Below are 15,343 nucleotides of genomic sequence, written 5' to 3' on the forward strand. Positions count from 1 at the left end.
TCGAGGATGTGGTTTCGATAGCCTGACATAACAATCTACACTCTTTGTTAGGATTTTTTTGTAAGGAAAAGTAATAGTACTTTGTTTAACTGTACTTACGGTATTCTCACTTGTCTCTGTACAGGGCCTGATGATGTTAGGTTGGTGGGAGGAAGCAGTAACTGTACTGGTGGACTGGAGATCAAACACCAGAGAGAATGGAGACGAGGGGTTGATCAGTCGACTGTCTGGAACCTGAAGGGAGCATCTGTAGTGTGTCGGCAGCTAGACTGTGGATCTGCTCTGTCGACACAAAGGAGTTCTGCTGATCGTACTGATGTATGGTCGATTAGATCTTCCTGTGATGGTACTGAGTCTTCACTGAGGGAGTGTGGAGCAATGAGGTCTGACAGCAGGTCCAAAGACAGTCTGGAGGTGATCTGTTCAGGTAACACAAACAATACTTCTACAATAACAGTAATCTGTACAGTCTGCTATTAAATTGATCTGGCTTGTCTGTCTGTCTGTCCCCATACGTCTGTCCATCCGTTGATTCATGTCTATCTGTGTGCGTCCGTGTGTGTGTGTGTGTGTGTTATGTATTTGCTGTATTACCGTGTTGTTCTTGCTTACTGTAAATCGCTCTGGATTAATTTAACCCAATTAGACCTGAGGACTATTTTACAAATGAACAACCTACGTTTCTATGTCAGTAGTTCTCAAACTATTTCAGGACCCCCAGAATTATATGTATGTGGCTGGCATATCTGAAAATATGTTGTTCCAGGGACCCCCCAGAAGCGAACATATGAAATGAAAACGTTTGCTCTGAAATCATTTAAATCCAAAGATTTGCACACATTTTCACGATAAAAAAAAAGCAGATCTACAAGCTAGTGCTGCGCTTTTCAATAACTAAAGTATAACACAATGCTTAAAACACCAAAAGGGTTCCCGTCCTGAATGGGTTAAGAGCGTCTGCTAAATGCCTACATTATAAATTGTGTGTGTGTGTGTGTGTGTGTGTCCTCATGTTTTCATCTGTTGTAGCCTACCTTTAATGAATAAGAATGTTGAACACACTTTGTCTCTCTCTCTCTCTCCAGAGTCAGTGAGGTTGGTGAATGGGACCAGTGTGTGTTCAGGCAGAGTGGAGGTGAAATCTAACCAGTCGTGGGTCTCAGTGTGTGAAGATGACTTTGACCAGCAGAATGCAGAGGTGGTCTGTAGGGAGCTTGACTGTGGGCCTCCTTCAGTCCTCCAGGGGGCGCTCTATGGAGAAGTGAACGCTTCGATGTGGACCAAAGAGTTCCAGTGTGAAGGCAACGAGTCTGTTCTCCTGGACTGTAGAACCTCAGACTCAACTAGAAACACCAGCTGCTCACCCGACAAGACTGTTGGACTCACCTGCTCAGGTAATCGGGGACGTGCAGAGGGACCAGGAGAGCCAGGGCTGTGTCCTGATTATTTTCTTTTTTACTACCCAGATTTAGAGGAATATCTCATTTTAAATGAACACTAGGATCTAGAACAAATTGTAACCAGTGCAATGATGCAGTAAAGCCAATATATACTCAAACAAAAAGAATACTTAAATACATTAATGAAACGAACAACATCAAATAGAATAGAACAGATACCAGGTCACTTTCCTATATCAGCTGAATCTCATCACGATTGCAAATGCTTTCCCCACACTGAAAGTACAAAAACTATCATTTCATTGGCATGACCACGATGGGCCGCAGAGACATGAAGCATCATTTCAATCACTTTAATTAGCATTCTTTTCAACATGTGTGTGATTTGCTTTATGGTAAATGGTGCTTTTATCCAGAGTGCTTTACATAGATTGTGCATTACATTCACACACACATTCACACACACATTCACACACCGATGGCAGAGTTAAGGTCCCCACACACCGAGCGTGTTTTTCGGATTTTTAGCTGCGTTTCTATCGATTCCAACCACCGCAACCACCTTTAGTCTAACCTACTTAGAACCTACACTAACTCTGAGGGAACCCGGCATCGAACCGGCTACTCTACCGGCCACTCTACCCCTGATCCACTGCCCCTTTACTTACTCTGATTTAGGTTGACAGACATTTTTGGAACGTACCGGTGGTGCTTTCTGTGTCCCCTGTAGGACTTACTGTGTGTAAGACTCGGCCACAGTTTTCACAAACTTATCCGGTATCCTATATGATCCGACTACGAGTATGTGTAGCATCTTTTGTGTCGATTACTTAAAATGAAAGTAATGCATTTTCTAATTTTGTTTTTGTTTTTACTGCTTACTTTCGTCTCTGTACAGATGTCAGGTTGGTGGAAGGAACCAGTAACTGTGCTGGAAAACTTGAGATGAAACTCCATGATGAGTGGAGACCAGTGGATGATTCGGACTGGACCCTGCAGTCATCATCTGTAGTGTGTAGACAGCTAGCCTGTGGTTCTGCTGTTTCATCACTAAGACTGGTTGGTTCTACAAATCAACCTGAATGGTGGATAACATCTCCCTGTGTTGGCTCTGAGTCTTCACTGAAGGACTGTGGAACAAATGCGTCTTATACTTCAGCCCACAGACTGGAGGTGATCTGTTCAGGTAACACCTGTTCAACAAAATGCTCACATATGAATAGGTTACCGAGTCCTGACTGTCCATTACAGAGACATGTTAGGAATTATGAATACACAAAAGTTAGTTATTACATTTAGACAACTCCTTATTTGTGCGCAGTGATGTTGGAAAATGTATTCTTGAATGATCTCAACTAAGATCCCCACTCTTAAAAAAATGGCATTTCAGAGATGAGTGGAGCAGTCCTGGAAAAGTGTAATGTTCTATGATTAAAATGATCTCTCTCTCTCTCTCTCTCTCTCTCTCTCTCTCTCTCTCTCTCTCTCTCTCTCTCTCTCTCTCTCTCTCTCTCTCTCTCTCTCCAGAGTCTGTGAGGTTGGTGAATGGGACCAGTGTGTGTTCAGGCAGAGTGGAGGTGAAATCTAACCAGTCGTGGGTCTCAGTGTGTGAAGATGACTTTGACCAGCAGGATGCAGAGGTGGTCTGTAGGGATCTTGGCTGCGGGGCTCCTTCAGTCCTCCAGGGGGCGCTCTATGGAGAGGTGAACGCTTCGATGTGGACCAAATAGTTCCAGTGTGAAGGCAACGAATCTGCTCTCCTGGACTGTAGAACCTCAGACTCAACTAGAAACACCACCTGCTCACCAGACAAGACTGTTGGACTCGCCTGCTCAGGTAATAATAATCATAACTAGAAAAGAACATTTCACATAATGTGACTGGTTTGTGGTCACCTGCAGCCTGGCATCATTCACTTCCCTGTGCAGTGAGTGGAATGTATACTCTAGCTGCAGACACTGTCATGTCTGTGATTACTTTGATTCTGATGGGATGAGAAATCACATCTAATATAAGCATATGGTTGTGAATCACCAAGGTGGAAAAACTGGAGCTATTTAGGCTATTACCTTGTACTTCCTGCTGCCACCGTAGTCCAATTGAATTGTGGAATTGGTCGAATTGAAGAAGTAATCCAGCACCGCACCACAAAGCACAAGGCACCACAAATATGTTATGCTTATGGCACCCAAATGGCCAGCAGCGGCCCTGATTACCTCTATAGTAATGTCATCAAGGGAGACTTGTCCAATATTTTACATGTCATCCTGATTGGATAAGATTGACCTCTACTATATTGTCCTGTGCTCAGAGGAGCACATATTTCTAGTTTAAAACATGAAAATGACATTGCTAGCCTGAGATAAAACAGTAAAATACCAACTATACTTGTAATTCGCATTCCTATTTAACAATGAAAGTAATAGTAGTTTATTTTCTTTTTTGCCACTGTACAGAGCCTGGTGACGTCATGTTGGAGGGAGGAACCAGTAACTGTTCTGGTATCCTGAAGGTGAAACACCAGGAAGAGTGGAGACCAGCGGGTTCTATTTATGACTGGAACCTGAAGTCATCATCTGTAGTGTGTGGACAGCTGAACTGCGGCTCTGCTGTTTCAACACAAAGGAGGTCTGATGCAACCGTTGAACCTGTGTGGAAGATTCCATGTGTTGGATCTCAATCTTCACTGAGGGAGTGTGGAACAAAGGAGTCTCGTCATTCCACTGAGAGACTGGAGGTGTTCTGTTCGGGTAAAACACATAAACAGTGACCTCCACTTCACCTCCACAACTCTGCGTGTGTGCGTGCATGCACATGCGTGTTTAATAAGATACATGTACATTGACACCCCCCTTCTCTCCCTCCTCCCTCCTCCCCCCCTCTCTCTCTCTCTCTCTCTCTCTCTCTCTCTCCAGATTCTGTGAGGTTGGTGAACGGGACAAGTGTGTGTTCAGGCAGAGTGGAGGTGCAGTCTAACCAGTCGTGGGTCTCAGTGTGTGAAGATGACTTTGACCAGCAGGATGCAGAGGTGGTCTGTAGGGATCTTGGCTGCGGGGCTCCTTCAGTCCTCCAGGGGGCGCTCTATGGAGGCCTGAATGCTTCGATGTGGACCAAAGAGTTCCAGTGTGAAGGCAACGAGTCTGTTCTCCTGGACTGTAGAACCTCAGACTCAACTAGAAACACCACCTGCTCACCTGACAAGACTGTTGGACTCACCTGCTCAGGTATAATCTAATCATTTTAGTAATGTCCTCAAAATATGAGGAGGGAAAATTACCATCTATGCCGCCAAAATTTGAGGACGGAATTGCAGCAAAATTAACCATGTATGGCGCCGACATTGGCGATGTGGTTGGCTGGAAGCTGTGCCGTTATTCCCATTATGCGCTGTGATTGGCTGAGCATGGCGTAACGGGTGTGATATTCCGTGCTCAAACTTTGAGTTTTGAGTTTGACGTTTGGTCATTTCCGTTACAAGAAGTCACCCGTTTGCCGTCTTGGGAGTGACAGCTCACCATGTGTTAGTGTTAGACAGTGTTAGGAAAGTATGCTTTTCTGTATTTGGTTTTATGGGTCCCTCTTGAAAATGAGATGCTGCATCTCAAGAGGCTGTCCCTTCAATAAAAATCTGAAATCTGAATAGATCCCCACCATCTGTTAACAGAACGGGTGCATGCTTTTGGTTAGACATACCATTGGTCGGATATCTCAAACCCTCACCCTCTCACCCTAACCTCCCACGGGGCAGCACACCTAGTAAGTAGCCTTGCCGAGCCATGAGGCCCATAGGGCAGGAGCTTAACTCCTGTTTCTGTAGCGTGAGGCAGCTTGATGTACACCCCCTGGACATGACGCTAGTATGTCGCAGGGACTTACCCTCTAATCCAACCCTTGATGCTGAGTGTCAAGCAGGGAGGCATTGGGTCCCATTTTTACAGTCTTTAGTATGACCCGGCCAGGGATTGAACCCCGACCTCCCAGTTTCAGGGCGGACACTCTAACCACAAGGCCACTGAGCTGGTGCAGCACACCTAAACCTAACCTTAACCCTCTCCCAACCCTTAACGCCCCCCTCACCAACTTTAATCCGGTCGTCTTAACGCACCCCTCACCAACCTTAACCAATGCTATGTCTTGTAGCGTGAGGAGGGGGGTGTTAATTGACAAGGCACAATTTGTGCTGAACAATGAAAGGATGACATAGCACCAAAGACCCGTTTTTCCTGTTAACACTGCTGAGTACAGGTTTATGACAAAACCCAGACCGGACAATTTGTCACGCTATCTGAAGTGACCACAAGGTTGACTTTTTGACCAAATGCTGACCCTAACAGGGAGACCCTCTGCCACATGGCACATGCAACTAGCGCGAACACCAACAGACATGCACGCTGAGTGTGGACATTTGTGTGCATTGTGTGTGTGTGTATGTGCGTGTGTGTGTGTGCGCGACGCGCGCATCTGTGTTAGCACTCAGAGGAGTGTAAAAGTGTAAGGCGAGATGGTCAACGGAGATAAGAATGAATAATGACCACAGGATGTTTTCCCCGTGTGGTAAAACTGTTAATGAAGAACTGTTGACTGTGTTCTTTAAGTTAGTAGCTTAAGAACCGGTTTAAACCAGTTTTGAGAAAGACAAGAAAATAGTCAGACCCCTTTTTCAATATATTGTTGTGTCAACTAAGACACGATGCTCTTGAACGGCGATAGCTCTAAGGAGCAGGTCGCCACATCACCGGCTGGCTAAGCTTTTACTTGGATGGCTCTTTTCTAGCGAAGCTCTGCGAGCAGATCGAATCAACGCACGGCTGGCCCGAGTACATGCAGTCGATTGCGCTTTTACGCAGTAGCTCTCCGGAGAGGCCACTCCAACCGGCAGGCAGCACCCAGCTGGCCTACGCGCAGGACAACAGACAGGCAGCCGGCCTGAGGACAACCGCCTAGTCTAAACGGCGATTATAGGACTTTAAGAGCAGTCCTTGTTAATATACCAGTTTAATGCGAGTTTTACTCTGAGACAGTGATGACTTGTTATACTTTAACTTAAGAAGAAAAGTAAATTCTCGCGCACTGCATCTGGACCAAGTGAACTTTTCCTGGCAATGCAGAACGCTTGAGGACCTCCGTGGAAAGGCTGATTTACAATCAGGTGGGTCGGACTGATTGAACATCCAGCCTCTAAACGACATTTGGTTTAATAGGAATCTTAGGTGTATAGTGTAGTCTAGTTGTAAAGAAGAGCTCTCTTTTATTAGACTATGATGATACACTGAGGCCTTGCAGCCTGCACCACCAAGCCTACACGCCCTCTCTCTCTCTTTGCGAGGCGTTACTCTCCTCCTCCTACCCTCTTTTCCATTCTTGTGCTGCGTATACTGTAGCCTTCTTTCATTCATGCAACATGTTTTAAAAGCGAACCTATTCCAGTTGTGTATTGCGTTCGATCAGACGGGACCAGATAATGCGTTTGCCCTTGAATACTGACACATCTTCTGTGCAGGCTATATCAACAGCAAATCGCATTCCGGCCTGACTAACGCAATAAAACAATACGCATTTAATTGTTTCCTTGTGGCTCATGCCAAATGGAAATAATCTCATGACGTGTTCGCTCATTGCTATGTGGTTTTTATGTCATTGTAACCAGTAATCGATATTAATAAACACTCCTTTTGATAGTACAATCTATTTTGTTGGAGCAGTTTATTTGATTCATGGTTTACTGTATATCTGTATGTCGCTTATTCATTTATTCAAGCGGTCCAACAACTCACGTCTTACAGACGAGACGTTTTTGATGTGATGCGCTGAAATAGCTTGAATATTCCCGAGTCATTTTATTATGATTTTAGAATATCATTGCTGATTAATCATATTGAATTAATCCACTATTTCACGGACTACAGTCTAAACAAAGTATGCGTCCCAACAGAACACCACCATCCATTAACATGGAGTGGGAGAACTGAACACTTTCGGCTCACAAGGCATGTCTGCTCTAAATGGTTTGTAACGGTCTTGTCTCTGTACAGAGCCTGATGACGTCAGGCTGGTGGGAGGAAGCAGTAACTGTAGTGGTGTACTGGAGATGCAACACCAGGGAGACTGGAGAGCCGTGGATGGTCAGTCCGACTGGAACCTGAAGTCATCCTCTGTCGTGTGTAGGCAGATGGACTGTGGCTCTGACGTTTCAACACAAAGGAGTCCTGCTTCAACGGTTCAACCTGTGTGGTGGATCACAGCTGACTGTGTTGGAACCGAGGCTTCACTGAGGGAGTGTGTAATGACACTGTCTGAGAATTCCACTGTCACATTGGAGGTGATATGTTCAGGTAACACAAACAGTGACGTCCGTCTACTTGCCTACTCACTTAACCTATACCTATCTACAGCATAGAAACAGGATGTTTCTTTTTCTGAATGAATTTAAAATAACTTTTTTGCATCGTCTAATTTCAGCAAAAGCCATACAATATGTTGGATCTCTAATCTTGGTTCCATCTCATTGGCTACTCTATACTGTAAATGTAAATATCTGCTGTACTATAATTCAATCACTCGTGTCTTGTTACAGATCTTCTGTTTAAGCCAAACATCAGCATCTTCCCCACTCTAAACGGGGTTTCTGAGGGCCAGCTGCAGGGGCATCAGGTGTCTCTAAACGGGGTTTCTGAGGGCCAGCAGCAGGGGCAGCAGGTGTTGGAAGGTTCCAACTTCAGCATCAGCTGCTCCATCCTGCCACAGTACCCAGACGGCTCCTTCCACCTCACCTTCACTGGAGCCAACAGCACACACAGCCACACCCAGCCAGCTGTCAATCACTCTGCCAACTTCCTGTTCTTCGAAGCAGGCCCCGGCCACCAAGGGAATTACAGCTGTGCTTATCACGTCGACGTTGTTATAAATCACACCAACGTGTTTTCTTACAATGTCTCCTCTGAGAGCGACATCCTCTCTCTCACCGTCACAGGTAACCTGAATGAAATTACCTTTAAACCATTCTGGGCGGGAACCCCTTTTGGTGTTTTAAGCGTTAATGTTATACTTTAGCTGTTGAAAAATAGCAGGCCTACAAGCTTGTAGCGCGTCACCGAGTGCCACGCTACGAGCTTGCAGGTCTGCTATTTTTGATGAATCTTGAAAATGTGGCTCAATTCTTTGAATATATATTCTTTCAGAGTGAATGTTTTTAACTCAAATCTTTGCTTCTGGTGGCAGGGGGAGGGGGGTCCTTGACATGAAAAAGGCTGAGCACCACTGACATAGAAACACAGGTTTTTCAGAAATCTGATTTAGAATCGGCCTCAGGTCTAAATGGGTTAAACTCACAATATGAATCTCCGTCAGGCATGATTCAATCAAACATGAAAGTTTATCAAATGTTCTTACATGATTTGATGATGTTTTATTTTTCACAGTCCCTCCTACAGTCCCTCCTACAGTCCCTCTGACACCTGAGGACGACAGCAGCAGAGTTACAGTCACTGTGGTGGTGCTGCTGTTGGTGCTGCTGTTGGTGCTGCTGGTACCCATCCATGCCCTCTATTGTCTCTGGCAGGTAATACATCTTTACACAACACAAGACTGGAATGTGTATAAATGACAGTTAAACCAGAGTTAGGAGAGAGATAGGAGGGTTTTCAGCCAGATGTGATTCAGTGACTTAACGTTGGGTGTTTCTGTGTTTCTCCAGGCCAGCAGAAGACATAATGCAGGAGTGTGGGACACTGCGACGGTTCATTATAATGTCGGAAATGAGAACATTGATATCGAGTATTATAATGTTGTTGGTTCTGATTCTGAAGCTGGCATCGAGTATGAAGTGATAGATGAACAAGTAGTTGTTGAATCTGGCTCCATTGAAGAGGCAGACGACTCAGACTATGAAGAGATAGATCAACAAGTAGTTGTTGAAGCTGCTGGACCCAGTGAGGAGACAGAATACCACCAGTATGAAGAGATAGATCAACAAGGAGTTGTTGAAGCTGGACCCAGTGCTGAGACAGGAGTCCAGGCCCCATAGACACTTGAGACGCTCGGGTGGCACAGTAAAGTAGCTGTGCCCACCATTGCGGAGTCTAGGGGGGTTCGAATCCACCTCATCTGGCTATATATAGTCACTGCACATAATCCTAAGTAGTAGTAAGATGAAGGCTCTACATCCTCCCGGTATGATCTCCAGGTGAGCTTGTGACAATGTACAGAAATGTGTGTGGGGGGGCAAAAAAAGGGGGAAAAAATAAAAGAAAACAAGATTGACAGGAACAGACAGACAGAAGTACTGTACTTGACCTGATGTTTGTGGTTGTAAATAGAAATTGGGGATAAAAAGGGGCAAAAAAATAAATAATAAATAAAGAAAAAAACGATTGACAGGAACAGACAGACAGAAGAACAAGTACTGTACTTTACCTGGTGTTTGTGGTTGTAAATAGAAATATTTCCTCCCAGTCCACACAGACCATAGCTAAACGAGGACAGACAGAAGATGTGATTTTGAAACGGAAGCCTTGTTGCGTTTTTATTTAGCTTGTTATGGGGGCATGGTTAAATCAATGTATGTAGTGTCACGGTCAGTCATCCATGCTGGCGCTGTATAATACTACAAATATTAGCCGTCCCAAACGTCAGGCTCAACCGTCGCCTATCCAGTCAGGATGCTCTCTGTGGTTCCTCTATGGAACCATGCCCCGAGAATTAATATCCCAAGCAGGCAACAGCAACACGTAAATAGTCGTGTAGGATAATTAAAATAGTCAACTTGATGAAGGGCTATAGTCAGTGGTTGCTATACAATTGTTACTTTTACATATTTTATGCGATTAGGGTATTAATATGAATAATCTTGCTTTGTCATTCAAGCTAATGTGTAATCCCTCCATTTTTTGCTTTGTGTTTTGTTTATATATTTTTTTTACAGAACAGTGTTTGTTATGAGCAGTAAGCCATAGTGTAAATAGGAGGTTATTGTTCCAAAAAAAATGATGTATGTGATATATTACCATGTTTTTGTTCTTTTTTTTAAGATTTAAAGATTGAAATATTTTTTTTAAATCACAGTTAAGCAACTTTACTTTGTATTGTATCCTTTTCTTTGTGTTACTTATCTCTATTGTTGGATGAACACCTCATTGAAGTTGGTATACTGTACATATAGTCCATTATGAAGGCATGAAACCCATTCAAAGCGCATTGGAACTGAATGCACCTTCATTACTGTAAAGTCGACGGCTGTCACTTAACTATAACTATTCATACAGTTTTAAACAGTTGAATTGATGAGATAATGTAATGTTTTTTTCTTTGTGCCTTTTGAAATAAAGACAAAAGTCCTGAAAATGAAGAATGTTCTCTCCACAATGTGTTGTGTGTAGTAGAGGAAGCTCCCATCGGTTACCATGAACACAAACGCATCCAACAGCAGCAGCAGAAGACAAGCTGCTATGGTAACTAAACTGACATTTTAACATAGATTAAATACTTTATTGGCAAAAAAACTAACCCTTTTCAAGAGGGATTTGGCCATGAAAGAGCCTCGTCAAACACATTTTCATTCAAAGCAACACGGAAACAATGAATGCAGAGTGAAGACATCACAATAGCGCACACGTTACACCAGAGCAAATAACAACGAAGAATCATAAATAATCATAATACTTCTCCATCATCTTCAGGGGGGTCCCTGGCACTGAGGCCGGGGCCACTGGAAAATATATGCAAAACATGTGTTCATTCTATCTGATAATAAATACATTTCGTTCTCAGTCCCCCTGGCCAAATGAGATATAGTCTTCTGGACTATAGACAGGGCTATTTGTGTCTATGTTATAATGTTAGTAGCCTATGCATGCGTTGGCATGTTGTGAGGATTGAAGCCAACAGCGGGAAACAGAACCAGGGTTTGAGCCCAAATATGGCACCCGTTTATTTAAACAGAGGTTTTTTAAACAGGCAAAACAATATTTCATCAATCAGGCAGCTGGGCAGGGGCAAACCATAACTAAGACTGTTCCATGTGAATTAACTCAAATGTCTTTCATCTCAGGCCTTTCTCATAAACAGGGGGGCGGGTAGGGTCCTTCCCCGAGTCCGCCAATATATTATAAGCCTTACTTTGGGATCCCTTTTCCCAGTGGGGGGGGGGGGGGTACTGTTACAGTCTTTGGTAACACACGCTGCGATTGCACGCCTTGTATCCAGCCGAGCCCAGCGGCATCCGTACATCAGAGCATCATAGTATAGCCTACGAGGTAGGAAACACACAGTCAGTCTGGTGCAATATGTCAGTACAATATTAGTGAGGAAATGTGGACTCGCTTACCGCTAGAACCGCACGCCACCATCACCGGAGAGAGCTGTCCGTGAGAGCAGCGAGACGGAGTTCTTATATTTGTTTGTGAGGCTGCGCAGGTGTTCCTCATCTAAAGGTTTCGCTCACGTAATTTGGGAAGTACCTGCCTTCGATTACGTTGCCCAGCCCTCGGCGCTTTGCTCCGCCTCGCTCGCTCTCTCTCTCTCCGGGGCGCCGCCGCTGTGGCGCACGGTCCCGCCGCGAGACGCCACATATCCCCCCCCTATGTCTACCGGTGGGCCGGGAGACATCAGACATCTCATCCTCATACATCCTCGACAGGGCGTCTGCGTGGGCCATCAGTTTCCCCGGTCTGTGTTCGACCTTGAAGTGGTAGTCCTGGAGCTCCAGGAACCACCTGGTGACACGGCTATTCTTATCTTTGTTGGTGGCCATCCATTTCAAGGGGGCATGGTCTGTTATCAATGTGAACCTCCTCCCCCACAGGTAATAGCGAAGGTAGGGTACGGCCCACTTTATGGCCAGACACTCCTTTTCCACTGTGGCATAATTTCGTTCGTGTTTCAGGAGTTTTCGGCTGATGTAGGTGATGGGGTGCTCCTCTCCCTCTATCACCTGCGCGAGTACAGCGCCAACTCCGGTTCCTGAAGCATCTGTGTGTAAAATGAACGGTTTGTCAAAATCAGGTGATATTAAGACAGGCTCTTGACATAATGCTTGTTTCAAACTTTGAAAAGCAGCTTCCGTCTCCTCCGTCCATTTCACCTGCTGTGGCTGCTTCTGTGCCGTCAGGTCGTATAGCGATGCCGCCACCATCGAATACCCCTTTATAAATTTTTGGTAATAAGACATTAATCCTAAAAAGGATTTTACCTGCTTCTTTGTGACCGGTCTCGGCCAGCCACGTACAGCCCGATAGTGAAACCCAGGTAGTCTGTTTCAGTCAGACCAATGCAGCACTTTTTCGCGTTGGCGGTCAGGTTGGCCTCGCGGAGGGCACCCAGCACGGCCTCGATGTGGGTCAGGTGCTGGTCCCAGGTCAAGCTGAAAATGGCAATGTCATCCAGGTATGCCGTGCTATAGGCCCGATGCGGCCGGAGGACCCGGTCCATTAAACGCTGAAAGGTGGCCGGTGCACCGTGCACCCCGAACGGCAGGACCTTGTAATGAAACAGACCATCAGGGGTGGCAAAGGCAGTTTTCTGTTTGGCCCGCTCGGTCAAAGGCACCTGCCAGTAACCTTTGGTCAGGTCCAAAGTACTGATGTACCGTGCGGGTCCCAGCCGTTCTATCAGTTCATCGACTCGGGCCATAGGATACGCCCACTTTATGGCCAGACACTCCTTTTCCACTGTGGCATAATTTCGTTCGTGTTTCAGGAGTTTTCGGCTGATGTAGGTGATGGGGTGCTCCTCTCCCTCTATCACCTGCGCGAGTACAGCGCCAACTCCGGTTCCTGAAGCATCTGTGTGTAAAATGAACGGTTTGTCAAAATCAGGTGATATTAAGACAGGCTCTTGACATAATGCTTGTTTCAAACTTTGAAAAGCAGCTTCCGTCTCCTCCGTCCATTTCACCTGCTGTGGCTGCTTCTGTGCCGTCAGGTCGTATAGCGATGCCGCCACCATCGAATACCCCTTTATAAATTTTTGGTAATAAGACATTAATCCTAAAAAGGATTTTACCTGCTTCTTTGTGACCGGTCTCGGCCAGCCACGTATTTTCTCTACCTTTTTGGTCTGTGGTTTCACGCATCCGCGCCCGATAGTGAAACCCAGGTAGTCTGTTTCAGTCAGACCAATGCAGCACTTTTTCGCGTTGGCGGTCAGGTTGGCCTCGCGGAGGGCACCCAGCACGGCCTCGATGTGGGTCAGGTGCTGGTCCCAGGTCAAGCTGAAAATGGCAATGTCATCCAGGTATGCCGTGCTATAGGCCCGATGCGGCCGGAGGACCCGGTCCATTAAACGCTGAAAGGTGGCCGGTGCACCGTGCACCCCGAACGGCAGGACCTTGTAATGAAACAGACCATCAGGGGTGGCAAAGGCAGTTTTCTGTTTGGCCCGCTCGGTCAAAGGCACCTGCCAGTAACCTTTGGTCAGGTCCAAAGTACTGATGTACCGTGCGGGTCCCAGCCGTTCTATCAGTTCATCGACTCGGGCCATAGGATACGCATCAAATAGTGATATTTCATTCAATTTTCTGAAATCATTGCAAAAGCGTAACGTACCGTCTGGCTTCGGGACGATCACTATGGGGCTGGCCCAGGGACTATGTGATTCCTCGATCACATCGAGGTCCAGCATCTTTTGGACTTCCTCCCGGATGGCTATGCGTCTGGCCTCGGGTATCCGGTAGGGACGCTGTCGGACCACTTTTCCTGGGGGAGTATCTATGTCATGGTTAATCATGTGTGTGCGCCCGGGTAGGTCTGAGAACCGGTCCTTATTGCGGAGTAATAATTCTTTTACATCCTGACACTGGTTGGGGGTCAGGTCCTCGCCCACAGGAACGGGCGGGACCGAAGGAGGCGTGACCTCGGCCAGCAGCGCTACTGCGGGGAGCGGTACTTGGGGTTGCCATTTTTTCAGAATGTTCACGTGGTACAATTGATGAGATTTACGTTTCCCCGGTTGTCTGACTTTATAGACAACGGGCCCCCTTCTTTCTACTATTTCAACAGGCCCTTGCCACTTGGCCAAGAATTTGCATTCGGACGTGGGGACTAGGACTAGTACCTTTTCACCTGGGTGGAACTCTCGAACGACTGCCCCCCGGTTGTATATGCGGGCTTGGCCTTGTTGGGCTTTTTGCATGTGCTCCCTTACTAATGGCCAGATTTTCCGGGCTCTCTCCTGTAGGTGTTGTATATGGTCCACCACACTCCGCTGTGGGGCCGGCTGGCTCTCCCAGGTCTCCTTCGCCAGGTCCAGGAGGCCTCTGGGGCTGCGGCCGTATACTAGTTCAAAAGGAGAGAAACCGGTAGAGGCCTGTGGGACTTCCCTGATAGAAAATAGCACATATGGGATTAAGCGGTCCCAATCCTTCCCATCTGTCTCCGCCACTTTCTTTAACATTTGTTTCAGTGTTTTATTAAAACGTTCTACTAGGCCGTCCGTCTGTGGGTGATATACGGACGTTCGGATGGACCTCACCTTCAACCATTCGTAGAGTTGTTTTAATAGTTTAGACATGAAGCAGCTTCCCTGATCAGTCAAAATTTCCGTTGCTATGCCAACCCGGCTAAACAACATTATCAGCTCGTGCGCAACAGCCTTGGCAGTGGCTGCACGGAGCGGAATGGCTTCAGGGTAACGTGTGGCGTAGTCTAAAATCACTAGAATGTATTTGTGACCTCGGGCAGACTTCGGCAGAGGGCCTACGATATCCATTCCCAACCGGGCGAACGGAATGTCAATTATCGGCATTGGAACAAGCGGGTTTCTGTGTGAGGGCCGGGGGGCTGTTTTTTGACACTCAGGGCAGCCCTTGCAAAAATCCTCAACAGCTCGCTTCACCCCAGGCCAATAAAAGCGCATTAATATCCTATCATAGGTCTTCTGGACACCCAGGTGTGCCCCTAACTGATGGGTATGGGCCAAATACAGTACCCGAGACACATATTCTTTGGGGA

The 15,343-nt window shown here is 46.2% G+C and overlaps 1 protein-coding gene across 1 annotated transcript; it reads left to right on the forward strand.

Annotated features, from left to right (window-relative positions):
* Nucleotides 1–3,870: 3,870 nt before the first annotated feature.
* Nucleotides 3,871–9,492, forward strand: LOC308329883 (uncharacterized protein; the record flags this gene model as incomplete). The annotated part of the gene is made up of 4 exons (XM_080784389.1): nucleotides 3,871–4,150; nucleotides 7,975–8,370; nucleotides 8,819–8,958; nucleotides 9,094–9,492. The coding sequence occupies 4 exons, from the start codon at nucleotides 3,871–3,873 to the stop codon at nucleotides 9,421–9,423; spliced, it is 1,146 nt and encodes a 381-aa protein (XP_080640515.1). The 3' UTR covers nucleotides 9,424–9,492.
* Between the last annotated feature and the right edge of the window lie 5,851 nt (nucleotides 9,493–15,343).

This window comes from Protomyctophum bolini (assembly GCF_963924005.1).
Source record: "Protomyctophum bolini genome assembly, chromosome: 15".
NCBI classification, from domain to species: Eukaryota; Metazoa; Chordata; class Actinopteri; order Myctophiformes; family Myctophidae; genus Protomyctophum; species Protomyctophum bolini.